General features: G+C 55.8%; 2 protein-coding genes across 8 annotated transcripts; both read left to right on the top strand.

The window, feature by feature from the left end:
* The first annotated feature begins 292 nt into the window (after positions 1-292).
* STOML2 (stomatin like 2) lies at positions 293-6,402 on the top strand. 2 transcript variants are annotated; one of them, XM_067315952.1, is made up of 10 exons: positions 293-393; positions 1,053-1,205; positions 1,569-1,668; positions 2,347-2,405; positions 2,827-2,928; positions 3,583-3,717; positions 4,441-4,585; positions 4,918-4,997; positions 5,228-5,356; positions 6,076-6,402. In XM_067315952.1, exons 1-10 carry the CDS (start codon positions 349-351, stop codon positions 6,205-6,207), a joined length of 1,080 nt encoding a protein of 359 aa, XP_067172053.1. In that variant the 5' UTR covers positions 293-348; the 3' UTR covers positions 6,208-6,402. The 2 variants fall into 2 exon arrangements, with proteins under 2 accessions (XP_067172053.1, XP_013808297.2); XM_013952843.2 differs by lacking the exon at positions 293-393 and adding an exon at positions 634-844.
* Positions 6,403-7,446: 1,044 nt separating this feature from the next.
* PIGO (phosphatidylinositol glycan anchor biosynthesis class O) lies at positions 7,447-26,379 on the top strand. 6 transcript variants are annotated; one of them, XR_010886985.1, is made up of 12 exons: positions 7,447-7,469; positions 8,714-9,207; positions 10,618-10,761; positions 11,939-12,062; positions 12,693-12,852; positions 13,735-13,908; positions 16,124-17,696; positions 18,204-18,407; positions 18,717-18,919; positions 19,703-19,773; positions 20,452-20,943; positions 23,256-23,268. XR_010886985.1 is itself a non-coding variant. In XM_067316275.1 (12 exons), exons 2-12 carry the CDS (start codon positions 8,715-8,717, stop codon positions 25,986-25,988), a joined length of 3,294 nt encoding a protein of 1,097 aa, XP_067172376.1. In that variant the 5' UTR covers positions 7,447-7,469; position 8,714; the 3' UTR covers positions 25,989-26,379. The 6 variants fall into 6 exon arrangements, 4 of the variants coding, with proteins under 4 accessions (XP_067172376.1, XP_067172374.1, XP_067172375.1 ...); XM_067316275.1 differs by lacking the exon at positions 23,256-23,268 and adding an exon at positions 25,958-26,379 and having other exon boundaries at positions 20,452-20,568; XM_067316273.1 differs by having other exon boundaries at positions 20,452-20,568; positions 23,256-25,956.
* The last annotated feature ends 38 nt before the right edge of the window (positions 26,380-26,417 follow it).

Raw genomic sequence — 26,417 nt, forward strand, 5'->3', positions numbered from 1 at the left:
AAACGCTGGTTTGGACACCGAGCCCTGCCTCTGCGCCTGCCGCGCCCCCAGCGCGGCCCGGAGGCGCCCGCCCCGGCCCTTGCCGTCCCGGGTTGGGACGCGCCAACCCGCCCGCGGAACCTGCGCGAGCGGCCGCCGCCCCCGGGGAACACGACGAGCGGCGCACCCGGAAGAGCCGGGCGCTGAGGGCGCTCCGTGCCCGCGTCTCGCTGGTCGCGGCCGGGGAGGCGCCGTACCCCGCCGGCCGGCGCGGAAGCGTTTCCGCGGGGACGCCTTTGGCCAGCGCCCCCGTCGCTTCCGGAGGCGGCGGGCGGAAGTGCCGGGGCCCGGCGAAGCGGCGGCGGCGGGATGCTGGCGCGGGCGGGGCGCGAGGCCGGGCGGGGACTGCTGCAGGTGGGAGCGGGGGGCCGCGGGCAGCGGGGGGGATGGAGGAGAGCGGGGGGCCAGGGGGAGCCGCGTTGGGGGGTAGCGAGGGGCTGGGGGGCAGCGCCCGGGGGGGGCCGGGCCGGGCCGGGCCGGGAAGGGCCTGAGCGGTGAGGGAGGCCCGGGATGGCGTGTGGGGCAGGGGTGAAGCAGGGCGGTGAGGGGGGGTGACCAGGACACGGGTCTGAGCGGGGCAGAGGAGACCCTACCGCGCTCCTTCCTTTCCCTTAGGGTGTCGGGGGGGCTTTGGTCCCCCCCACCCTAAGGGGGGACGCGAAGGGGAGAGGCGGAGGAGGCGCCGGCACTGGGGCAGCCTCCATACATCTGCCGGCCTGTGGGGAAGGCCCTGATGCTGGCACCCACCCTGGAGTCCCCGCGGTCCCAGTCCTGTCCCCGTGGGCACAACCCACGTCCCCTCACGGTGTGTGCTTGGCGGGGGCTTGACGCTGCTTCCTGCCCTGATGTGTCGGGGCTCCTAACAGTGAGCCCAGGCTGGAGAAGGGTTGTAGCGTGCAAGCAGCAAGGCTGCCCAGTGCAGCACACAGGCAGGGAGGGGTGCGCGTGTGTACAGAGTCAGACTCGCAGCTGCAGATTGCTGTTCTTCATCCTATTCCTCTTTCTTTCTCCAGTGCTCCCAACAGTTGAAGCATGCAGCGTGGCTGGCCCCGGCACCGCAGCGCTGGAACTCGGGCCTGCCCGTGAACATCGGGGTGCTCTTTGTGCCGCAGCAGGAGGCTTGGGTGGTGGAGAGGATGGGCAAGTTCCACCGAATCCTCGAGCCTGTAAGGAGCTGCTTTTCTCCCCTTCTGGATTCAGCAGGTTCCTATAGCTGTAGCGAGATGTGCTTTGCACGGGGACTTAGGGGATGGTTGGAGCACCTGTGTTTCTTTTTCCAGATTGCAATTCTTCTGGTTGTCTGTGGTCTAATTTTCTTTGGTGGGGTATTAAAAGCAGTGAGAATCCTAAATTCCTTCTGTGTGTGAAGCATGTTTGCTCTGTCTGAAGTATCTGCAGCATGTAGTGCACTTGGGCTTTTTTTTTGCACAGCTTTCTCTAGTATGGCTGAGCTCTCTGGGTAGAAAAATCCAGCCTGGCTTTCGGGCTCAGTGGTCTAATCTAGGCCTTAACTGCTGCTCTTTTCCCAGGGTTTGAATTTCCTCATCCCTCTGCTGGATCGGATTCGTTATGTGCAAAGTCTCAAGGAAATAGTCATTAATGTCCCAGAGCAGTCCGCCGTTACCCTGGGTAAGGAAAAGCTTCTCTGTCCTGCTCCTTTCCTCCTGCTGCATCTGGGAAGAGCAAGGGACAGTGCAGGGAAGAGTGGAAATGTCCCAACCTCATACAGTCAGCCCCGTCCTTCGGGACCCAGCTTGACCATACTCATGGCTTTGTGCCTGGGGGAACCCTAGGAGGTCCCTTTTGCCCTCTCCTCTGGGCTGCTGCCGCCCCTTCTTGCTGGGTTGAATAGAGCTGGGCAGGAATCCGTTTTTCAGATCTCAAATGTTTTCCTGTGTTGAACTGGGAAAAATCTGTCCTCAGTTCTTGTACGTGTAAAAATTTCAAATCTGTTTAATTGATATCTCTGTTTCAGTTCCAGTATTGAGAGGGTTTTTTGTTTATTTGTTTCTTTAATCTTTTAAGACAACTACAGCGTGAAATGTTTTAATCTGGAAACCTGAGACTTCTTGCATGTAAAGATGTCAAAATGAGACATTTTGCATGCAATGCTAGGGTCCTTTTTACAAAGCCTTTCGCATCGGGAGATCCATTTGAGCTGCTCCCTCTCTCTATGCCATGTTGCTGACGCCAGGAAGGAAGGGGATGGCCCTGCCCAGCGCTGCTAATCCTGTCAGGGGAGGGGGGCATTTGCCATTGCTTTACTTTGCTGCTCCAGTGACAGGATATGCCGTTCTTTCCTGGCAGATAACGTCACCCTGCAGATTGATGGCGTGCTCTATCTGCGGGTCATGGACCCTTACAAGGTACCGTTCCCGTTCGGCTAAGTGCCTCAACCCTTAGGACATGAGGCAACTTTCAGTCTCCAGGAGTCTGTGACTGCTCTGGCCATGGTCTGTGTCTGGTGCGTTGCCCAGCTCGCTGCCTTGGCACAGATCCTTGGGCGCAGCACACCTAGCTCTCCTGGCTCGCTTTTCTGAGACGTGCGCTTCAGCCACTGTCCAACACGCTGCGCTCTGCGAGGCGGGTGGGCCGAGCACCCCGTTCCCTGGGGTCCCTCTGTGAGAGGGCAGAGGGAAGGCAGATCTCTGCTCCGGGTTCTGCTTTTCCTTGGCGGGGGCGTCTGTGGCAGGCATCTGGTCTTAGCGCTGTTTGTTAATTCTGCCTCTTTCAGGGTCTCTTTCAGCATCCCCACAATTTCTTTTGTTTTTTGTTCCTGCTGTCCAGGCCAGTTACGGGGTGGAGGATCCTGAGTATGCAGTGACGCAGCTGGCCCAGACTACCATGAGATCTGAATTGGGCAAACTCTCCCTCGACAGAGTCTTCCGGGTGAGCTGGGGAGAGGGGTCACGTTGCTGCCGGCTTCTAGCAGCGTCTCTGAAATCCCCGCGGGGCCTGTGCAGACAGTCTGATGCACTTAACAGCAAAACTCCCATTGCTTGGAGTGCTCCTGGCATCCTTTTCAGTCAACTTGTCAGCAAACCTTTGGGGACGGGTCTTGCTTCGGTTGTTCTGTTTGAGGGGAGCTGGTTTTGCCCTGCCCTGAGTTAGTCAGAAAAGACGAAGGGTGGCGTGTGCCCAGACCTGGCTGTTTGGCTGTGTCCATCTTGAGTCAGTGACTCTGCTCCAGGCCCAGTGATGCGTATGCTGGCTGACGTGCCTCCGGGTGGCTGAAACCCTGGTGCTGTGTTTGTCGGATAGAAGCAGGAGCTGTTTGCACTCCTGGGAGATGTTTGTTTCCAGATGTACACCAGAGGTTTGCTTCTCACCACTTCCAGCTTTGGGCACTGCCTGCCCCAGGAGAAGGCGACCCCTGCTCATGTGAGATGTGGGAAGGGCTTGGCCCTGCCTTGCGCCTGTGGAACTGGAGTTTTCCGGCTGACCTTGGCCCGTGAAGGGAGGTGTCTGACTGTTTCCCTTCTGACCCCTATCTCATGCTGCGCTCCTCTCTTTCCTCTCTGCCGTTTCTTTTGTGCCTCACAGGAGCGTGAGTCCCTCAATGCCAGCATTGTGGATGCCATCAACCAGGCCTCAGACTACTGGGGCATCCGGTGCCTACGCTATGAGATTAAGGACATCCATGTGCCCCCACGTGTGAAGGAATCCATGCAGATGCAGGTGTGGTGGTCTGGGGCAGGCTGGATCGAGAGCAAAGCTTCCCCTCCCATGCAACATAGCTGTTCTCCTTCCAGAACTGGCTGCATTGGGCTCTCCTGCTGTGGGGAAGCTGTGGGCACTTTGGCTGCAAACGTGTCCCCTAAGCAGATAATTCCCATCCTTATTTCTGCAGTGGTGGCCCCAGCCTCATACTCAAAAGCCCTGCCAGCTCACCTTAAAATCCCTAGGGCTCTGAGGCAGCAAATGCCAGAGCTCTAAGGGTCTCCTCCTGTGAAAACCTGGGAGCCAGATCCCAGGGCAGGTGCTGGCCTTGAGCTGCCCTGCTGGAAGGGGAGGAGGGGGAAGCGTGCTGTCCTGTGCAGGCCAGCGGGTCAGTGCTTGCTCTTGGAAGCAGTTTCCTCTTGCTGTGAGGTGGTGGTGCTCAGCACCACTATGGGAAGCACCCTGCACTAAGTCACCGTGGGTGACGGGAGAAGAGGACACCCGGTACCGTGGCAGCATGGCATATTGCGGTCTGGGCTCACCACTGCAGTGAGCTGAGTCTGGGAAGGAGATCGAGCCCTCACCGGGACTCACTCAGTGTTTCATGGCCGTGTTCTCGTGCCCTGCTCAGCCATGCTTGCCAAAGCAGGGGCGTGGGAGCGTGTCCTTGCTGTGCTTGCCCCACGGATGGGATGTCCCCACACTGGCCATGGCAGACAGGCATCCAGCCTGTGTTTGCAGGTGGAGGCGGAGCGACGGAAGCGGGCAACAGTGCTGGAGTCGGAGGGGACCCGGGAATCTGCTATCAACGTGGCTGAGGGGCAGAAGCAGGCCCAGATCCTGGCGTCAGAAGCTGAAAAGGCCGAACAGATCAACAAAGCTGCTGGTAGTGCCTTGGCCTAGAACATGCCATGAGCTCCAGGGCCTGGGGGGGTCTGTAGCTCTCTGTACTGAGGGGGGACGCTCCCTCCGAGCAGATTGTGCCACTGTCTGTGCTCTGCTGGGCTGCCCAGCGAGCCAGGCTCTCCCCTGGCTGCTTTGGCTGATTCCTCCCAGCCAGGGCCCTCGGGCTGTGCTCTGGCTCGTGTTGCTGCCCTGCAGGCTGGGGCAGCAGGAGGTGTGTTGCAGGGAGGATCGTTGTGCTGCTGTTAGGGAAGGGGAGACTTTTGGGGTATGAAGTGGCAGTTCTGACGTGTGCTCTGCTGTGCTTCATTCTAGGAGAAGCCAACGCCATGCTGGTCAAGGCCAGGGCCAAGGCTGAGGCTATTCAGCTCCTGGCGGCTGCTCTGGCGCAGCAGGTGAGCGATGGCTCCTTGGGGCAGCCAAAGCATTGGTGCTAGCGCAGGGGAAGGTGGACCCGAGGCTGGGGCAGCATCTGGCTTTCCCTGGGACACTCCTTGCCAGCTTCATTGGCAGCAAGGAGCTTTGCAGTCTTGAAGGCTGCTGCTGGAGCAGGGCATGCTGGAGGCATGGGCACAGATGTGCTCTTGGTTGCTCACCTCCTTGCTGATGAGCCCTCTCCCCCCAGCATGGCAACGCAGCCGCCTCTCTCTCCGTGGCTGAGCAGTACGTGAGCGCCTTCTCCAAGCTCGCCAAAGACTCCAACACAGTCCTGCTGCCAGCCAACACTGGCGATGTCACCAACATGGTTGCGCAGGTCAGTGTGATCAGAGGGACCTTCTCTCCTTTCCCAGTGGTAGCTGGAGCCCAAGGGAGGTGGAGGTGACAGCCCAGCAGCCCCTAGCTATTGTGGAGGAGGAGGTAGTGCTGGTAAAGGGGAAATGTGGAGGAGGATTTTGGCCCAGTGCATGGGTCTGCAATTAATTAATTTCCCAGCTGTGGGCTGGAACACCTGCTTCACGGCACTGGGGCAACAGGAAGGTCTCTGCTGTGGCAATCCCTGGCTGGGCCTGAGCCTGCTTGTGGCGATAGCAGACAGGACCCTTCCCTCTAACCCAGAATAAGATGGCTGAAATACAAGGCTGACTTTCTCACTGTCTCTGTGGGGTGTAAATTTGCTTCTTTCTTGTCCATCCCCATGCCTCGAGCGGGGCTGGACATGGAACAAGGGTTCAGGTCCTCTCCTGATGTGCGCTGGCTGGAGATGCTCTCAGCAGGGCTTTCTTACGTTGCAGCATAGCGTGGCACCATTGAGGCCTTGAACACAGGCCCTTTAGAGGTTGTTGTGTCCCTGCCTGCCCCATGGGGCCTTCATTGTCGCAGTCCTGCTGCACGTCCTGTCTTGTCCTGCACGACCCTGCAGCAAGGACATTTCCTGCTGTCCTGCAGGGCCCTCTCCAGAGATAGGCTACTTTCCCTGGGCTGGTAGCGCACAGTTTCTCCTCTCCTCCCTGATGGCTCTTTCACTTTCCCCAGGCCCTGGGCATCTACAGCACACTGACCAAGCCACAAGCTGTGAAGACCCAGGATGAGATACCTCCAGCCCACAAGGATCTTCAGCCCCCCAGCATGGAGGTGCTCAAGGTGGAACAGGCAAACTCCAGCTAGCAGGACTGGAAGGACACTGGACATATTGCTGTGGCAGCACCCCAAGGGAGGGGGATCTGAGCCCAGGGCCTGCCAGGCTACAGGGGATCCTGTTCTGCTGCTGCCTTCCCCAGTCAGACGCTTTTCTTCCTCTTTTGGTTCTTATTTTGTATTTGGATTTAATCATGTAATAAAGGAAATGGTACTGGTGCTTTGGCACATTCTCGCACTCGGGAGCAGGACCTGCTGTATGCTGCCAAGGGGCAAGAGGCACGGCGTGAGACTGTGTCCATCCTAATCCTGCCGGGTGCTGCATACGGAGGTGTGATTGTCCACAAGAGGAGCCCTGGGATCTCCGGGAATATGGGCTCCCCATCGCGGCCAGTTGAGTTCCTGCACGTCCTGAACCTGGCAGTCCTCATCTGCTCGTTCTCGCGGTGCCTTTAGCTCTTGCTGTTGTCACTCAGAGAACCTGGACAGCCTCAGGGAAGCAAGAGGGGCCACTTCTGGTGTTAATCCTGAGAAATTATTTTTGTCTCAGAGGTGATCGACCACCTCCGGAGGGGAGCAGGCCAGGAATTTGGTTGGATTTGGCCTGGCCAAATGCCAGCCAGGAAGGAACAGAGAGGCCCTCGGTACGGAAGGACAAGCCACCGAGGGGCACAAGAGCTGCTGCTGCAAAAGAGCAGTTCTGGGCTGCGAACAGCTGGTTGAGGACAGACTTAGCCTGGAATGGGGGTTTGTAACAGCGGTGAGGGGCTCGGTAGCTGCCAGGCAGGCTGGGAGCGGAGCTGAGTGACGGTGCAGCTCAGCCCGTACGGAGAGGGGACAGCGCAGCACGGCCCTGGCAGCAGCAGGGCCCCGGAGGGGAGGCTCACAGCGTTTCCCCAGCCCGCGGCAGGCGTGCGCGGGGCCGGGAGGAGAGGCTCCCATTGAGCGTTTCTCGTTTTTCTTAGCAGGCGGGTTGAGGGGCGGGTGGAGTAAGGGAGAAGCCCGACGTCCCAACAGCCTCTCTGTTCTCCCAGTGGCTTTCGCCCGGTTCGGGCTTTGGTCTAGCGTCTCCCCCCGCTCTCCTGGGCCCGGGGGTGTCGGGGCTGGGCGCACCCCGCTAATAACCTCTCGGCTGAGCCGGGGCCTGGCCGTGCTGCGCCGCCCGGCCGCCAGGGGGCGCTGCCGCCGCCCCGAGGCCCCGCCGCGCCGCCGCCGCCGCTCTTGGGCCGCGGCTGCGTGCGGCGCTTCCGGGGGGGGGGGGGGCGGCTCGCGCCGGGCCGCGGCGGCCGCAGGTAGCGCGGGCGGCGGGCGCTGAGGGCGCCGGGAGGGGGCGAGAGGGGCCGGGGGCCGAAAGGGGCGCGGGGGGCGGTGGCGACGGGGGGGGGGCTGTGGGGCGGGAGCCGTGTCGGGTGCCCGGGGGGGGCTGGGCCGGACAAGGGGGGTTGGGGGGCGCCAGGGGCCTGGGGGGGGAGGGGTGTCGGGGTGCCGGGTGGTGTCTGGGGCCCTGGGGGGCGGGAGGTGTGTCAGGGTGGAGGCTGGTGGGCGCTGTGGGGGCGGGAGGGGTGTCGGGGTGCTGTGTGGAGACTGGTGGGTGCTGTGGGAGCGGGAGGGGTGTCAGGGTGCTGGGTGGAGGCTGGTGGGTGCTGTGGGGGTGAGAGGGGTGTCGGGGTGCTGTGTGGAGGCTGGAGGCTGGTGGGTGCTGTGGGGGCGGGAGGGGTGTCGGGGTGCTGTGTGGAGGCTGGAGGCTGGTGGGTGCTGTGGGAGCGGGAGGGGTGTCGGGGTGCTGTGTGGAGGCTGGAGGCTGGTGGGTGCTGTGGGAGCGGGAGGGGTGTTGGGGTGCCGGGTGGAGGCTGGTGGGTGCTGTGGGAGCGGGAGGGGTGTTGGGGTGCCGGGTGGAGGCTGGTGGGTGCTGTGGGAGCGGGAGGGGTGTCGGGATGCTGTGTGGAGGCTGGTGGGTGCTGTGGGGGTGAGAGGGGTGTCGGGGTGCTGTGTGGAGGCTGGAGGCTGGTGGGTGCTGTGGGAGCGGGAGGGGTGTTGGGGTGCCGGGTGGAGGCTGGTGGGTGCTGTGGGAGCGGGAGGGGTGTCAGGGTGCTGTGTGGAGGCTGGTGGGTGCTGTGGGGGTGAGAGGGGTGTCGGGGTGCTGTGTGGAGGCTGGAGGCTGGTGGGTGCTGTGGGAGCGGGAGGGGTGTCGGGGTGCTGTGTGGAGGCTGGTGGGTACTGTGGGAGCGGGAGGGGTGTTGGGGTGCCGGGTGGAGGCTGGTGGGTGCTGTGGGAGCGGGAGGGGTGTCGGGATGCTGTGTGGAGGCTGGTGGGTGCTGTGGGGGCAGGAGGGGTGTCAGGGTGCTGGGTGGAGGCTGGGGCTCAGCATGACGGCTGGGGGGCTCTGAGGAGTATCAGGGTGCAGCAGGACGTGAGGGGTGTTGCGGTGCAGGACTGTACAGGGATGGGGGGGTGACCAGGTGCTGTCAGGGGCTGGTGGGGGGTAGCTGGCCCAAGTAGATCGCAGGGAGCTGAATTTACTTGTCTTTCCCTGCAGGATGCAGCGGTGGCCGGTGCTGCTCTTCCTGGCCTGGGTTTGCTTTCTCTTCTTTGCCGGTATCGGGCTCTTCATGAGCGGCTTCCTGCTCACCCGGATCGAGCTTGCCCACAGCAGTTCTTGCTCAGACCCGCTCACACCACCCCCTTGGGACAGGCAGAGCCTCCCGCCGGGCTCCTGCTGGATGCCCCAGCGCTTTTCGAAGGCCGTGCTGGTCATCATCGATGCCCTCCGGTTCGAGTTTGCCTGGTTCAACCCAGCCAATGTGAGCCCGCTGCCATACGAGAACAAGCTGAGTTTCCTGCACCACCTAGCCACCTCCCAGCCCCGCCATGCCCGCCTCTACCGCTTCCGAGCCGATCCCCCCACTGCTACCATGCAGCGCATCAAGGGCCTCACCACCGGCTCCTTGCCCACCTTCATCGACGTGGGCAGCAACTTTGCCACCTATGCAATCCAGGAGGACAATCTGCTGGCCCAGCTGGTGCAGAACGGTATGTGCGCTGGGGGTGGCGTCCAGCTGGGAGAGGCCATGCGTAAAGCACAGGCCAGCGTTCGTGTGGGACCTTTATTTTTCCCTTTCTCTAGGAAGGGGAATATTTGCAACAGCTCCGTCCTTTCCAGTAATTATTTTCGCTCAGGGGTCCGTGGCTGAACACCACAGGGGTCTCAGTGTGGTCACACAGGCAGGGTTTCTCTACCTTGTGCTGGGGGCGAGAGGCAGCTGGGACCTTGGGTAGAATTTCTTCAAAGATGGTGAGAAAACAGGTAATAATGGCTGTACTAATGGTGACTGTCGCAAGGTCACCACCAGGAAAGGCTCTAGGAAGCCAAGGGCATTGCCAGTCAGTCTTGTTTGCATTCAGGTGAGATGCACGGGGGGGAGGAGCCAGTGCCAGGTACGCTGGGGAGGTGTCGCGCAGGCAGCAGGCCTGCCCAGCCAGCTGCCTGCGGCTGTTAGGCGACTACCTCATCTCATTTCCTATGTAATTTGGTGCTGCATGCATATGTTTAGAGAGTGCAGCTTTAAAAAGCATCTTGTCAGGGTGGGATGATGGAGTAGAGAGAAGGTGACAGGATGCAGTCCTGTGTTACCCAGAGAGATTCCCTTCCAGGGCTCCAGCTGGCACAAATACCAGTAGCACCTAGGATGGGGTGACACTACTGAGTTGTCAGCTCCCCATGTGTGAGGGTAAGGTGGGCAAATGCAGTAAATCATCAGTGGTGAAAAACGCTAGAAGGAAACCCTGCACTGTAGCAGCAGCTGCGGAGGAAACGGTTCCTGCTCCTAGACTGGGGAGACTCTCTGAAAGGCCAGAGGGGGTGGCTGGCAATAGATAGGGGAGGTGGAGCAAGGACAATTGGAAACATCCGTGCTTTTGCCTTCTCTTCTCTGCATTTGAAAAACCACCACTGTTGTGTTTAAAATTTGAGCTTAGGACTCAAGGCTCCTGCTCAGCCACCGTCTGTCTGTAGCCATCTTTTGACTAGTATTTTACAGTGTGATTGCGAGGCCTTTGGTGGGGGCAGAGGGGTTCTTTCATGCACTGTGCCTTCCTAAGTGCTTCAGTGATACAAATAAGTAGCTTTTTGGCCTGTTCAATCCATGGGTCTCTCTGCTGAGGGAACATGTCGGAGCTTAATGATAGGTGACGAGGTTGCGCTGTTGGATTTGGTGCTGGGGGCACTTGTAGGCTTAGGAACAGGGCTGACTATTCCCTGCATTCAGATTTGTTAACAATCAGCTGGAGATTTTAATTTTTGGTCACTTCAAGTGTGGGTTGGAGAACAGCCAGTGCTCCAGACCCTGTCTTGGCTCTGCCTAGACTCCTTGCACTAGTGTGAATAAGAGCATAACTCTGGTGGGCTCCTTGCTCTGATTAATTCTTTTCTTGCTTCCCCAGGAAGGAAAGTGGTCTTCATGGGAGATGACACTTGGGAAGGACTCTTCCCCAAGAAGTTTTTCCGCTCTTATTTCTTCCCTTCTTTTAATGTGAAGGATCTTCATACTGTGGATGATGGGATCCTGCAGCATCTCTATCCAACCGGTAAGTAACTCTTCCCCAGGGGCCAGCTGAACCTTTATGTTATGCTGGGGTCCTAGTGCAAGTTTGGGGTAGAACTGAAGAGTGTTTTTTTTTTTTTTTCCCTGTAATGGCAGTGGGCAGTCACACCTGCTTGTGGCTGTAGCCCATGGACTACAGTGCTCTAACTGGATTTCCACAGATAAGCCAGCTTTTGAGGGTGACAAACCATTTCTCTAAATGCCTTTCCTCCATTCGGGAGAGGGTACAGCTTGCTGGGACTCGTCCACAGTTTAGACTTCTGTAGCTGTCCTAGAAATACACTGCTAGGATGGAGCAGAAAGGGCATCTCTTTCTTCAAGCTTAACACTGAAGGGACAATTTGATCCGTGGCTACCTGGGCAGGCCCACAGTGTTCTAGGAAATATTCACCTGGAGCAGCGACTGGAGTGGGAGGCCGGGGCACAGCACTGCTCTCAGCAGGATATTTGTGGCTCCCAATCTTGGGGAGAGGGTGCAGTGTGACAGGACTGAGGGGAACGCACCTTGTTTAATCTGTATATAAATCTAAGTAAATGAAGATTGCGATGGTCTTTCATGAGGAAGGTGGGTTCCGCCTTGTGGGAGAGCTGCAATTAGTCATTTAACTGCAGATATGTCAGTTCTCATGTATTGAGATCCTGGAGCAGACAGGAAGGGCCAGGAGTAATTTTATAGCTGTGGACAGCCTTGGTGCACCAGGCCCTTGTCTTGGGTGGGACACAGAGGGTGTGTTGAGCATGTTGATGAGTCTGACCTGAAATATCTCTGGGAAAGGGCTGGGGTTCTGCGTTCTCCTTTTCTTGAGCCTCTCCTTGATTTAGCTCAGTTTATGTCATTCTGAGTTAAAGGTATTTCAAGGCAACTTGGGTAACATTGGGGCATTCCTCTCCTGAGGGGTGGCGAATGAAAAACATGGATATTGGCTTGCTTGCTGGGTGTCCAGCTCCCCACGGCATCGCACCAGGGCACCTACAGACCACTAGGGTGCCTCCATTGCAGACCTGCACTGGCCTGCTTGACAGCTGGGATTGACAAGGGCATGAGGGGAAGAAAAGGCAGTTTCCAGAGGCAACCAGAAAGCTCTGGCAGGGGGAGCCAGCAGTAGGGCATGTGTCCAAATCCCAAGCTAGCGTCTGATAAGGCTCCTCTTGTTCTGCAGTGGATGGTGGTGAATGGGACTTGCTGATTGCTCACTTCCTCGGTGTGGACCACTGTGGGCACAAACATGGACCTGTCCATCCTGAAATGGCTAAGAAGCTCACCCAGATGAATGAGATGCTCAGGTGATTGGTGTGGCTGTGGGGGTTTACCAGCTTGCCTCTTCCTTCACCCAGACTGGTGGGGTTTTCCCAAAGCATTTACAGACATAGAGGGCAACAGAGAACGCTCTTACTCTGCTGGTTACCACAGAGAATGGCTCTGACCAGCACCAGCTGGAACCCCAGCTGTGCCACAGGGCAGCGTCAGTGCACGTATGTTCATGGAGGAGTGGCAAATCCCAAATAAGATCGGCCTGAAACTTGTTCCTGCTTGGGACATCCCTTCTGAATTGCATTTTGTATAGCTCCCCAAATGGCAAATAATAACTACAATTTGTAGGGGATTTGGGCAAGAACAATCTGCTCTGTGTCAGGGCTCTGGCTTTTCAGTTTGTTTCTGAAACATATGTTGCCCTGGGACCCGGGCGTTCTTTCTTGCTAGCTGCATCCACAAGGGCTTTTGTCAGTTTGAGTGGGAAAAAGGGTTGATTCCTGGTTCAGTTGTTACGGCTCTGCATCAGCACTTAATTTTGCTCAGCTCTTTGTGTAGACTTCACCTCCATGGTGCACGCAGGCTTGGTGGAGATAATGTCCTCTCCCACCTGTGCAACATGGGCAGAGGGCTGGGATTGACCTTCCTTATCCTGGTGACAGGTCCTTGGTAGATCATCTTGGAAATGACACCCTGCTTCTGGTGGCTGGGGACCATGGCATGACGGAGACTGGAGACCATGGTGGGGACAGCGAGAAAGAAGTGAATGCAGCACTGTTTGTGTACAGCAAAACACCCCTATTTGGCACTGGCCCTCCTGAGGTGAGAGGATGTTGATCCTTAGGGGATTTTAGGTCACTGTCTGAGGTGACCTCCAGATAGAAAACTGCATCCTGGGGTTACAGAGAATAATGGTTCCATCAGGATTGTTCAGATTGAGAGGATCAGGGAGTCTGTCACCCTTCCAGAGAGAATGGGGGAAAGTCTGACACAGGATGCAGATAGTATAAGTTTGAAAGACAGGAATGTGATTAGTATCAGTTTGTGTCAAACAAAATCCAACTTATTTATTAGGAAAAAATCTGATTGCAAAAACAGTCTGCAGGTGGGGTAGATGCAGTTTCTGTTGGGCCATTTCACTTTAGTAAATCTTCACCACTTGGCTTGCTGCAGAGCCGAGTGAGTGACGGGGCAGACAGCTCCCCTCAGGCCTCCAGGAAGGGATTGAGATGGGGATGGGGCTTTACCTTCAACATTAGGGGGCAGGTGAGTGACCTGTACATGGGGCCAGTGTTTGGGCCTAATGTTCAGACCCTTCAGCTGTGCTAAAGCAGGGTCAGGTGAGCTTCCAGACAGCCTGGGTCAGTGAGACCCAGGGGACCCACAGTCCCCAGAAGGCATCCTCCCCTTGCAGGGCACTCGGGGAGGAGTGAGCTGTGCCTGTGGTTTCCCCTGTATTTTTGCCCCTTCCTGGCTTCCCTGGTGTCTCCTCTGAACAGGGCTGCCTTCCCCACCACTGGGCCTTTTATGGGGCAGTGCCAGCGGCAGGGCATCCTGCCAGATCCAGGCTAGTGGAGGGCCTGGCAGAGCAGGGGTTTGGTGCCCCATGTGTGTGCCCAGCCGCTTGCCCTCGCCCTCTGGCCTGAGTGAAAAGCCACGCTTCTGAGCTCTTTCCAAGTTCCCGATTCCTCCCTGTCTCTCCAGGAGCCCGAGGCCGTTCCCCAGGTGAACCTGGTGCCCACTGTGGCCTTGCTGCTGGGTGTGCCCATCCCCTACAGTAACATCGGGGAGGTGATGGCTGAGCTGTTCCCCGGGGACGGCGACGCTCTGTCTGCAGCCTTGCAGCAGCTTTCGGTCTATCACGTCAATGCCAAGCAGGTATGGCCGGGATCTGCTTAGCTGTTTTCCTGTTGTGTGGGTGGGCAACAGAAGGGCGAGATCTGCTGACAGTCATGCGGTAGCACTAAGAGCTGAGCCATGGGGTCCTGGCTGTTTTGGGAATTCGCTGCCTACTGTTCCTCACATAGGAGCTCTCAGACAAGCTCTTTGACACTGATTGATGGCAATACTAGGCAGTACCTACTGCAGGCCTCCATATTGAACTAGAGGGCAAGAGGAGTTGCTTTTTAAGTGCACACCTCTTCTGTTTGGTGGGGGTGGGACAGTTATCTTTGTGGGGAACTTAATTCGAAGAGTTACCTCCTTGTGGGGTTTGCTCCAGCAGAAGGCAGCATTGTTTTCCAAAAGAGATATGGGAGATCCAGTTTAGTACTTGGTGATGAGCTGTGGTTTAGGAAATCACTGGCCTGGAAGCTGGTGTGCCTTTTTGGATAAGGGTTGGTCCCAGATGGTCAGAGGTGAATTTGGTTATTTGGGAAGGCTGGTTCCTCAAAGCTGAGGAAGACTAGGGGCAAGTTTCATTAATGGAGATTCAAGAGTACAATGGATGTTTTGATGCTTCTTCAATTTTGGAGGAGAAATGGTTTTACCTAAAAAACAAAACAAAACAAACTATTCTAATTCAGTGACAAAAGGAAAACAGCAATGAAGGATTAAATAAAACAAACACCATGTAATAAGAGAGAATAAATTGAGATGATAGAGAAGGATCAGTTTACACCAAGTACTGCAAAATACAGAACCCCCACAGTTGAATGATTGCTGGTTGGATGGCAGGGCCAAGATTTTGAGCAATTGAGAATATACCAGGCATAAAAGAAGCCCAAGCAATGGAACAAGGTCAAGTGCCAGGGCAGGTCTGCATGTTTTTATGGAGAGCTGTCTGGTGCAACTCCTGGCTTGTCACAGGAGCAGATTTGCTGCACATATATTGTGTTACACAGCCTGTTTCTCAGGTAAGACCCTACTTGCCTTTGAGAGACCCCTGGATTGCTAGAAGCATGCTCCTGGCCCCAAAATAACTCCTCCAGCCCCCAGTCAGCTGTCTGGTGTACCTGTGGGCTTTTCAAGGAAGAAGCCAAACCAGCGTAGGCCCTATTTTGGGTCCAGTAGCCTGGATACAACCCGTGATGTGTAGGTTGGACACTGTTGGTGCAAGTCGGTGAAGAGCTGGAGACCGTATGATTGCTAGTGGGAAGGCAGGAGTGTTCAGCATCTCTGCTGTGTATTTATAGAGAAGAAGGGTGCTTTGTCATTTAAGGATGATAGTGTACTTTCCTGTCCATTAGTCACCACGAATGTTGATCATCATCTGTTAGGAGTTAACATTATCCAGTCCTGCGTATTTGAATGTTTGCATTTAGTCGTCTGAGGAGGTTTCTGGCTTGATCACATTGGTTTTGAACAAGGCATACCAGGGAGCTCGTGCAAGCCTGGGAGAAAGCTAGTGGGTGTGTTTGCCGTTGTGGGCAGGGGCAGGCTGATTCTGCCTGTGCTCTGAGGTGACTGGAAGCCACGTGAATGTATCAGTGCAGTTCTGGGTTTGTGCTGATATACATTGCTGGATGTTTGTGCGGGTGCTGTTCCCTGCTAGTGCCCCCTACAACTTTGGGATCATAGCTGGCTCTGTTCCTGCTGGCTTGAAGTGGAGGCAGAATGAGCTTTCCTCAGCTTATGGGACAGTGGGTTAATGTACCCATATTCAAAAACAAGGAACAGTTTGCCTTGATCAGCTAGAAGCTGTTTAATTTGCTGCCTGTCCTCAGAAAAATAAGGGAAAAGCTGACAGTGCATTCACATTAACAGCTAGTAATGGCTTGAACTTCTTAGGGACATTTGCCTTATTGTTACCCAAGACTCTTCATAAAAAAACCCCTTAGCAATGTATACCATTAACAGAAGTGCACCTAGCAAGCTAAGAACTGGGTAACTGAGAGGTGTGGATGTATTTGTCAGGATGGATATGTCACTTTAGAGGTGTGTTACTTTAGCCAAATGACTGTTTCCTGCTGGTCGCACGTTGTATTTGGGTGCCCAGCCCCAGGCGATACTGCCAAGGATAGGTCTACCCCAGCAGGGGTTGGCAGATCAGGGCTGTTTCCATTCTGAAGGGCTGTGTAGGGAAGATAGCAGTGAAATTACTTTCCCAGTGGTCCCAATGCTGCTGTCTGACCCTGTGTCCCCTCTCCTATAGGTGGACCGATTCCTGCACTCCTACTCGCTGGTGGCTCAGGACCTGCCAGCAGAGCAGCTCCAGCACCTGCAGGAGATCTTCTCCACCGCTGTGGAGGAGCACGTTCAGCTCTTGGCCCAAATGCAAGAGGCAGTGCTGGTGTTTCCGGAGCTGGAGTCCAGGCTGGGAAACCTGATCAGTCGCTTCCAGCTCTACCTGCGGGAGGCACGGGCTGTGTGCACCCAGACCTGGGCTCGCTTCCACCCTCTGCGTATGGTGGCAGGCTGCACCCTCATCGCCGCTTCCTGCTTGCTCTGCTATGTGACCTCGGAGCTGGCCACAGCGTCAGACTCTTTCTATCGCAGCTGCCTCCTGTACCCACTGCTTTGGGGCCTGGTGGTGGCTGTTCTGCTCGGGCTGGCCTGTACGTTCATCCAGGAGGGGCTGGATCTCCTCCTGGTGTCATCATGGGCAGCCGCAGTTTCTCAGGTGGCCTTCTTCTGGCGCTGGTGGGGTCGACAGCCCAAGCGAGCCCGTGTGGCAAGCAGCCAGCCGCCCTTGGCTGCCATTGGCCTGAGGCAGCGGCTACGAGCATGGCTGGGGCTGGCCTTCCCCATGGGCATTCTCCTCTTCCGCTGTGGAGCCATGTTCTCCGATAGCTTTGTGGTGGCTGAGGCCCGGGTTGCCCCGTTCCTGCTGGCCTCACTGGTGGTGTTGCTGGTAGGGAAACTCCATTGGGATGGCCGCTTGACTGTGCCAGAAGGCCCCAAGCAGCAGCTTCTCGGCTTTTCCTCTTACCGTAAAGAGAGTTGGTACCTGCTGTACCTCGTGGCCGTGCTTCTGGTCTGCTTGCGCCTTTCCATTTTTTTCCACCAGTGCCGTGAGGAAATCCCCCAGTGCCGGCCCTCTCTTTTCATTGCCCCCCTTGCCAGCCTGAGGAACACACGGGCCAAGAACCTCTTCTACCTCCTGTGCGTGGCCTCGCTTGTCGGGCTGGTCTTTGTAGTGCGATGCTGGCTGCGGCACTATGGCAATCTGAACAGCTCAGACCCCCTCGTGCTCTTTGTGCGCTGGGGTTTCCCACTGGTTGTCATCTGCATTGCCTGCTACTGGGCCGTTGCCTCCAGCGCTGAGGACTCGCTCGGCAAGCTGCAGGAGCTGGTGCAGGTGGCACTTGTTGCCTTTCCATGGGCTGTCTATGGGCTGGTGTCCGTGGGGCTGCTGCTCTTGCTGTGCAATCCCATGACAGTGTTTGCAAAGGACACACGGGAGTCGGCAGGACCCATCGTCACCCCCTACCTAGGGGTTCCCAGCTCTGAAGTCGACTTCCTCCACGTCATCCCTCAGATCTACAGGAGGATGCAGGAGTCTCTGAAGAGCCGCCTGGAGCGGGGCAGCTGCAAGGCCACAGTTGCAGCCTACGGGCTGGGCAGTGTGTACTCAGCGGCCCTGGTCATAGCACTTACCCTGCTGGGCTTCCTCTTGCTGCTTCTGCACAGTGAGCGGCTGAGTCTTGCCTTCCTGCTCCTCTTCCTGGAGGCCTTTGTGCTGCTGCACATCCACACCCGTGCCAGAAGCCTTGCTGGAGATGCTGGTGAGTTGGGGCTCAGCAAAGCATCCTCTGGATGTGCGTTAGGCTGTGGCCTGGGCTTTGTCTTCAGTGGCCTCTTCTTTTTTCCGCTGGGAGAGGCAGGGCCCACTCTCTGCTCCCAAGGAATGGGGATGCACTGATCTTCACTCCTGTGTTTACAAGAGCTGCTTAAATCCCCTGAAGATGCGCACGCAGCAGGGATGCAGCAAGGGAGGAGGAGGAGGAGTCCCTTGTGTCAGGGAAGGGATTTCTTCTTCACCCATCCCTGCTCCCCAGGGTGTGAGCAGCCACGAAACCCCATCGCTGCTGGCAGAGGCCCGGGAGCAGGGCAGAGGGTGGAGGGGATGCCTGCCCACTTGCCATTCCCTGTGCTGGGAGCCTGACTAGTTTCTGTCTCTCAGAAGAGAGACTGGGGGAAGGGAACCTGAAAGGAAACACAGTATGCTTTTTTGGACTGTGGATCTCTCTGGTTCCTCAATGCTGATCTTTCTCTCTCTCTCTGTCTCTTAGAGCCTTTTTCAGTGCCCTGGCATGCTGTCATCTCCTGGCTCCTTGCTGCTTCCCAGTTCTTCTATTCCACAGGCCACCAGCCCATCTTCCCAGCCATCCATTGGAACGCAGCCTTTGTGGGCTTCCACCTCGACCACAGCACAAACCTCCTGCCTGCTGTCCTGGTGGGCGCCAACACCTTTGCCTCCCATATCCTCTTTGCAGGTAAATCAATTTCTTCCTGGGCCGCTAAGCCTGAGCAGGCACAGCTCCCTGCTTTGTCTTGTCTGGAGGCCTGCAGGTTTCACACAAGGTGATGGAGGCTCTAGCACCAGCTGAACAGCAGTGTCTTTGCTGTCTCCTTCTGGGGCCACAGAGCTGCCCATGGCCTGCAGGCTCCATGAAGTTGTGCCTGACAAGCAAACTGGAGCTGGGGTATATACTTCCTGTGCGCCCAGGGCGCGATGGCAGAGCCTGGGCTGCTCCTCACTTCTGGGCTCCCAGTAACTTCCTGTGCCTTTGTCCTCGAGGTAGTCAGCTGCCCTCTGCTCCTGCTTTGGCCCTTTGTGTGTGAGACACCCAGCTCACAGAGGAGGAAGCCCAAGAAGGACGCCCAGGAAGAGCTGCAGGAAGAAGAGGAGCACATGATGGAGATGAGGCTGCGAGAGTCCCCGGAGAGGTTCTCTGCTGCTCTGCTGCAGCTGGGGCTGAAGTACCTCTTCATCCTCGGGATGCAGGTAGGGGCAGAGGTGGATGGCTGTGGGGAAGGCTGTCCAAGAGGAAAACTGTGTGTTGTCAGAGCCCCAGGGCACCTTGACATGAGGAGGGGGTCAGCCAGAGCAGGGACGGGCCCAGGGCTGATATGTCTGGGTGCAGGTGGAAGGTCAGCTGCCCAGGTCCTCTTCTCAGCAGTGCCTTTGCTCTTTGCTTTGGGAAAGGCTCCAGCATGGAAGCAGCAGTACAGATTAGGCTGCTTTTCATATCCATCTTTGCAGAGTGGGAGCATCTGTTCAGAAGCTGCAGGGTTGTAATCCTGCTTCCTCTCTTCCTTACAATGTATATCCATTTGCACTGGCTCTTGTTCTCATCTAATCCCATGTCGTGGTGATGTGGGGAGCTAAACAGCAGAAAACTTACCCCATGCAAGAAGTGAGTAGCTTTCTGGGGTTTAGCCCATCAAATCAGCTCTCTGTGTGGTCAGACCATAACCAGTGCAAAGGAAGGGGCAAGCGATGCCCCTCTCAGTGAACTGTTAGGTTGGCTTAGCCACGGTGTGAGCCCTCCCCTGTGCTGTCCAGTACTGGCCCTTTCCTTGGAGGGCCTGTATGTACCACAGACTGTTTCTTTCCTGATTTGAGGTCACAGTGGAAGAGAATCCTCTCTGGGATGCGTATTTCTGATGTGCACTTCACTAGCCCCTCAGGTGTACACAGCTTAGTACCAGTTTCAGATGTGCATCCATTGCCCAGGAGGTCTCTCCAGAGTCATTTGTAACTTGTTTTTCCTCGTCTCCCCTGCAGCTTCTGGCCTGTGTTTGTGCAACTATGATCCTCAGGAGGCACCTCATGGTCTGGAAGGTCTTTGCCCCAAAGTAAGTCCCAGGAGTTGCTCTGATGCTGGATTAGAGCTCTTATTCCCAAGCTCTCAATTAGTGTGCCTAGACAATAAGGCCGGAGGAGCATGATCATTCTTGTATGACTTCCTACTTAGCAGAGGCTGTAGGACTGTCCTGAATTAATTCCAGTTTCTAGTCGAGAAGCTGGTCTTGAACTGCAGCATAGAAATTTCTCCTAATCTTGGTTTCTGAGGACATGCAGAGCCTACCATGCACCTGGTAAGCTGTCCGAGTGGGAATAGCCATAGTGCCATGGGATCCCCAGACTGGCCAGAATAGTCCTGCCAGGCAGGGGCAGTGAGTGGGAGAATATTCAAGGCAGGAAGTCAAATGTAGAGCTACCAGACCAGAAATGAGATGGTAGTGGGCCTGGGCTAGTAGGAGCATGGGAAGTCCTTGGTGTCTAAAAGTTTCCAAATCCCTCCTAGGTTTCTTCCTAAATGGTCTCTAGACCACCAAGGAACTTGAGGCCTGCTTGGCTTCCAGGCTGCAGGTAGCATCCATTGCTGGAGGGTGAATGTAACCAGGTTTTAGGATCTGGGATGCTACCAGCCTCTTGCTGTCAGGAAACTCAGTCTGCTGGGAGTGAGGGTAACAGCTTGTCCTTGCAGGAATGCTGGCTGTGATACCTCACTGTGTCTGTTGTGCCCACAGGTTCCTCTTTGAAGCGCTGGGCTTCGTGGTGAGCAGCATCTGCCTCCTGCTGGGGATCTCCCTAGTGATGCGTGTGGACTGTGCTGTCAGCACCTGGTTCAGCCAGCTTCAGCTCAGGTAGCGTTGGAGATGTGGGGAACCTGACCTGCTCATCGACCAAGGCTGTGGTTGTCTCCCTGCCTCCTGGGGCCTAGAGGGATCCTAGAGCCACCAGCAACGAGTGCCTGTTGACAGCAGTCAGGGATTATCCCCAGTTCCCAGCCTCAGCACTGCACAAAGGGACCGCTGCCAGCTGTTCCCTGCTCTTTGCGATGCTCTGCGGGGAGCGTGTTTCTCAGCAGTTGGGTTAGAGCTCTTGCTGGGCATTTGTTAACAGCAGAGGAGTCTGCTGCAGGAGGCCAAGAAGCAAGAGTCCTGAAGTGCTCCTCTGGAGAAGCGCCAGCCAGGGGCCTTGCTGCTACTTTCCTGACAACTCTGCCCACTGTGCAGCTGGTAGGCTTCAGCGGCCAGCACACTGCCTGGGATGTTACCTTGCCTGTGCCGAGACGGGGATCCACTGGAAGGGGCACCTGCTGGGGAGGGGAGGGAAGGGAGGAGAGGGAAGGCTACAGCCCAGCCCTGTCACTGGGGTCCTGCAGCCACCACCTCTTCTCCTCTCTTCCTTGCACACTTAGTTTTCACGCTCGAATCAAAGTGCACGTGATCATGTGTACACTAATTCGTGGGGTCTCAGTGGCAGCCGCTCTGCTCCAGCTGAGGAGTCAGTTGGTTGCTCTGTGGTAACCCATGTTCACTACCATTTTCTTGGTCTTTCTTAACCCTGCTGAAGGGCCCTCTTGGGGCAAGGGCTGTCTTATACAGTCTGAAACAGGGTCAGCTTGTTGGAAGGGTGACAGCAGAGAGAACTGTGTCTGTGACTGAGATCCTCTGCATGGGTGGGCTTGACCTGTTGGCTATCTGCACAGACTGGGCTGTAGCAGCCGGGGCTACTGGTCTCTTCCTGAGGTTGTCCTGTGGGATGCTGGCTGTTGATTGGGAACAGTTGAATTGCAGCAGGATGTAGTGATGAAGCATTTGACCCATTCCCATATTGGCTCATGTCAGCAGGAAAGGGGAGTCTGGAATAGCTGTCCTAACTCTGCGGGAGTAGGTTTGGTGTAGGCACTGGTGCCTGGGGACAGCTGCTTGAAAGCCCTTAGGAGGGGAGAACTTTTCTGCAAGGTGGCCTAACCCGTTGGTATCTGTATATGTGCCTGGGGTTACGTCACCTTGAAGGGATCCCCGGCATTGCAGATTATAGCATTTATGATCCAATATACGGTGCTTCTCTCCCTCTTGATCTTGGTGTTCTGCATGGGACTCTGTGCTGCAAGTGAGCTATCATGATTCTGCTCTTGATTGCTCGCAGTCAGGAGGGGTTGTATTCCTTTCTTTACGTGCAGAGGCAGAGGATGGTGACCACAGTGCTTGGCCGCATTCCAGTCAAATCGCCCCTGCAGTTCTGATGGGAGCTGGGATTCCTTACTCCCTGCCTTGAACCACTGTGTGGCATTACTTGGTGCTATGAAACCTTTCATTTCTTTCCCTGGTGGAGGGCAAATTACATGCACTGTGTGTTGGGGCTGCTCTGCTCTGATAGACCTGAGCACCATATGCTTAGGATTGCTGCTTTGATTTTTGTTTCCAGTCCCTGTTTGATTTTTAACTCGTGGACCATGACTGCCCCTGTTCGAGGTCCTCGTTGCAGATTGCTAGCGTAAGTCCAGGCTCTTCCTTGCCTCTGTCCTGAAGAGTCTTGGGGAAGGCTGTGGAAAGTGTCTCTTGAAGGCAGGTTTATTTTTGTATTTAGCCCCTGTGGGAGGGTAACACTAACTCAGGTGTTAGGGTGCAATTCCAGGGAGGCTTAAACTGATCAAATCTTGCACTTCCATTGCTTGGCCACCTCCTGACCTGCTGGCTGTGCTCTCCCGCCACTGCCTTGCATCTCCCCTGCCCTGTGGGCCTCTCTCGCTTAATTTAGCTGACAAAACCAGGGATTAGTTTGTAGCTGGCTTGACTCCCTCAGCTGGCTCACTGCCTGGTTCCATGAACACCAGTGCTGGTGAAGGAAGCGGGGAGGAGCATGTAGTTGGGAGCTGTGGTGTGAAAGAATGTGGCAGCCCACACTTAGATTGACTTAAGCAATCCTACCTTTAAAATGGGTTATATGCTCTATTTTGGGTCTCTTTAGTGGCCAGATGGTTCTCGGGTACTGAGTGGGGCCATGCTGATGAGTGAGGGGTGCACTTGCATGTAGAGAAGGAAAGGGATGGAGGCAGCAGCTACCTAGTGAATTTTGATTTAACATGAAAAAGTAAGTCCAGATAACACATGTTGCCAACCCCTGAAGCTGTTGCCCAAATAGGTCTTGTTGTAACCTCACAACCTGGTCAGGAGCTTGCTGCTTGAATGTATCTATGCTGGCAGAAATCCTTATGATCGCTAATACTGTGATGCTGGCCCATGACATTGCTGCTGCTGCCATGTGATGCTGATGAGCCTTCCTGCACCCTTTATGTGTGTGTGTGGTCAGAGCACTTGGAGAGCATGCAGGCATCCTCTTCCTGGGTCTCATTCCTGGCTGGGCTGGGGGCTCACAGTCCGGGGAGGCTGGAGCAGAGCAGAGACCAGAGCTCTAGCTCCGTAAAAACACACACATCTCACCAGAGACTTACTAGGCAGTGTTGAGTCCCCACTGCAGAATATAAATTCTGACTTTCAAAGTCAAAATTAGCACTTTTTTAAGTCATTTCCTGTTCCAGTAGATCTGAACCCAGGTTGAAAAGCTGCAGGCTTCTTTGGGGGACTTCAGACACATCGTTCTGCCTACTGATGCTTAAATCTCCTCTCCAGAAACACGGTAATCTCGTTCCCTCGGTGCCATCATGGGGGTCTAGGGTCGCTGGTTCTTATGTTATGGAAAAATCAGGCTCGCCGGCCTCCATAACAGGGTCCGACCCTAGGTTCCTGCTGAGGCAGAAGTTCGAAGTCAGATTGAAGAAAAATAAAATTTAATGACATACGTGTGGTAATTACAGCTCGAGCTGGGTGCCTCCAAAGAGGGACCCCGAACAAAGAAATCCCTGGGCAATTATACCCTTACAATCTAAATTCCCCACCCCTTAAGCGATAGTTTGGACCAATAGTAATAGTTAGGTCTCGGTTCTTCCCCTTCTTCCTTGGGCCCCTTTATTGTCTCTAGGCAGGCCGCTGCTTATCTTCAAGGTTGGCTACTCCTGCTGTCCGTGTAACTTCTTTATCCCTCCAGCTTGAACCGGCTCTGGGGCCCCCTTTTACTTATCTAAGTAAAAGTTCACAGCAAGTTCACAGCCTGAGGCCTAAGGCTTCAGCAAATTTAGCTACTAATGCTAAGCAAGTTATGCTAAGCAATTAATTCTAGACAGCTTCAGTTCAATATTCTCTAACACTTACTTCAGCTGGGTTTGTTACCACTGCAGTCATGCCAAGGAGACAGGACTGGCTACTCACTGTGCTAGCTGCTCTGCCAAGGGAGCCTAGCTCCTACACCAAAGAATTTAGATCCAAGAAGACAAACTGTCCAAGGGCTGGAGATGCTCTTGCTTTCCTTCTTTCACTGACATTTTTAGCCTTTAGCAGCCATCCCTGAACTGCCCTGAAGCTGGCCATTTGACTGCTGTTCTTCTGAATGTGCTGGGGATGGCAGAGTTAATGTTTGTCCAAGGCTTGATGACCTTGGAAGCACGACATGCTGCTGATATGAAAACAGAAGTGGCTGTGCTTGTTGATTTTAAAACCCCAAGGAGTGTACAGTGGGCCGAACCAGCTCCTAGCCTCCTTAGGAAATCTGGGTTGTGGGGGAGAAGGCTCTGCCTTGCATTCCCCCATTCAGGTTGTCACCAGAACCTGCTGGTTCTCCCTTGGCGCTGAACCACCCTGGTGAGATCTGCACGCTCCAACGCAGTCCTGGCCTCCCCTCCCTCCCTGCTAGCAGCCACCTTCCCAGGGCAGACGCCCACCTGGAGGAGGGTTGCGCTGCTCCCTGAGCAAATCCAGGCTGGATGCCCTTGGAAGTGGGTGGAGAGGGCACTATTAGAATAGGCCAGGACTCTTGGATAGGATCCAGTCTCTCATGCTTCTCTCTTCTGGTGGCACAGCTGAGAGACAAAGCAGCCCTGGAGGCAGATACTCCAAGTGGTTTATTTCCAGTCTGTGTGCCCCTTGGGTAAATGTGACACGGGAAGTGGCACCTTCAGTGTGCTCAGTGGAGAGGTTTCCATCCTGCACTCCTCAACAGCTGCTGCTCTTCTTGCTTCTGTGAGCGTTGTGTGTGCACTCCTCAACAGGAGGGCCCTGTCTGCCTATGCAGGAGGAAAAGTCCCCTGGGATCCTTCCCTGTCCTTCCCTGGTGCCAGGTCAGGGGCGGGACAGTATATACCTTGATCCTGGCAGGGGGGAGCAGTGGAATCATTTGTCTAGCCTGTGCTGCCTGGAAAATGTCAGCAGAAACCCACCACCACTGTGAAAAGTTGGGGCTCTTTGGAGCCTGTCCCTGCCCTGATGCCCGGGCAGCTGCCTGGCATGGGGCTGGCGTGGAGCTGCTGCCTGTGAGGCAATGCCAAGAGATGACACTGCTTCAGACAAGTCAAACTTGGCGTGTCTCAGTTCCCAGCAATTAGCATCTGTTTGCATGTCCTTTTCTTCATCCCATCTCTGTTTATTCTTCCCTGTTTCATTTATTTACTCCAAGGAATAGTCATGTTCTTAGCGTACTTGTCTCCCCTTCCTCTTGGGGAGCAGCGTGGGCAGCGTTCAGGGAACAGGCATAGGCTTGGGAGAGCTGCTCTCTCTTCCTACAGCTGACTTGACTCGCTGCCTGGATTGCGGTAAGATTGTTTTTTATTTTAGCAACCTCTCTGTGCCTCAGTACCCCATTTGGGAAAAAAGGGGGAAGGACCCAGTTCTTGAAAGCAATCTGAGAGCTCTGCATGAAAAGTGCTATAAAGATGCTAAGCTCTCCTGGGTATCACTACATATCTGGTTAATGCTTTCATTCCCCCGTCAGCAAGTAAACCCAGAAGGTGGAAATGATTCTTGAGTCTCTGCTCGCAAGTAGAGCCTTTCTTTTCCTTAAAAATAAATAAATAAATAAATAAATACTGGGCAAGTTGGCAGCACTCGTTCATCTGACGGCTTCGCCTCCGGACTGCTGCTGTCCTCTTGACCCCACGGCACTAGCGCTTCGAAGCAGGGACTGGGAAGCTGGAAGGCCACGTCTTGTTTTCAGTGCCCCCTCTGAGCCGCTGTCATCCTGTGCAAGTCGTTCACCTCTTGTGCCTCGGTTTGCCGTCTGCAACGGTGGGATAACACTAACCTACCTCACAGGGGTGTTGTGAGGCTGAGCTATGCGTAATGTGCATGAAGCACCTAGAGAAAGGTCGATGAGTTTTTTTTGGTTTTTTTTAATTATTAAATCGTTATTTAATAGGTGGTGGGGAAGATTTGCTTCTTTGTGTTGAGCCTAGCTGCCGCGTTGCTCCTGCCTGCGAGGCTGCGGTTCGTTGCCTGTTTGCCCGGAGCAGAGGAAGGGCAAACCGGTCAGGCTGGAGGGTGGCGCGAAGCCCTGCGCCGCGGGCTCGCTCCGCTTCTGTACGGCTGCAAAACCCATCGCTGCAAATAAAACGTGAGAGCCAGAGCGGACAGACTTTATTTCGGAGGCCGGAGGTCCCGCGGCCGCCTCCCGCGGTGGCCGCGTCCCTGGTGTCGCCTGGGAGCCCCGCTGCCGGTCTAGCTGCTTCGCTTAGCGCGGACTTTCGGCCCCTTTCGGCCACCGCCTTACCGGCGGGACGGCGGCAAGCCCCGCCCCTTGCCTGCTGCCGCGCGCTTGGCTGTTGCCGTAGTGACCGCCGCTTCCCGCCTGCTCCTTGGGCCAATGGTAGCGGCGTCGC

The sequence above is a fragment of the Apteryx mantelli genome, chromosome Z (genome assembly GCF_036417845.1).
Source record: "Apteryx mantelli isolate bAptMan1 chromosome Z, bAptMan1.hap1, whole genome shotgun sequence".
NCBI classification, from domain to species: domain Eukaryota; kingdom Metazoa; phylum Chordata; class Aves; order Apterygiformes; family Apterygidae; genus Apteryx; species Apteryx mantelli.

What these genes read in the sequence shown, in the direction of transcription:
- STOML2 (XM_013952843.2), top strand. Translation starts at nt 773, where the DNA reads ATGCTGGCACCCACCCTGGAGTCCCCGCGGTCCCAGTCCTGTCCCCGT. An exon ending in GCAGTCCGCCGTTACCCTGG is followed by an intron (nt 1,669 to 2,346) that starts GTAAGGAAAAGC and finishes CTTTCCTGGCAG; the next exon opens with ATAACGTCACCCTGCAGATT. An exon ending in GGGTCATGGACCCTTACAAG is followed by an intron (nt 2,406 to 2,826) that starts GTACCGTTCCCG and finishes CCTGCTGTCCAG; the next exon opens with GCCAGTTACGGGGTGGAGGA.
- PIGO (XM_067316273.1), top strand. Translation starts at nt 8,715, where the DNA reads ATGCAGCGGTGGCCGGTGCTGCTCTTCCTGGCCTGGGTTTGCTTTCTC. An exon ending in TTGGCACTGGCCCTCCTGAG is followed by an intron (nt 12,853 to 13,734) that starts GTGAGAGGATGT and finishes CTGTCTCTCCAG; the next exon opens with GAGCCCGAGGCCGTTCCCCA. An exon ending in CTCCCATATCCTCTTTGCAG is followed by an intron (nt 18,408 to 18,716) that starts GTAAATCAATTT and finishes TCCTCGAGGTAG; the next exon opens with TCAGCTGCCCTCTGCTCCTG.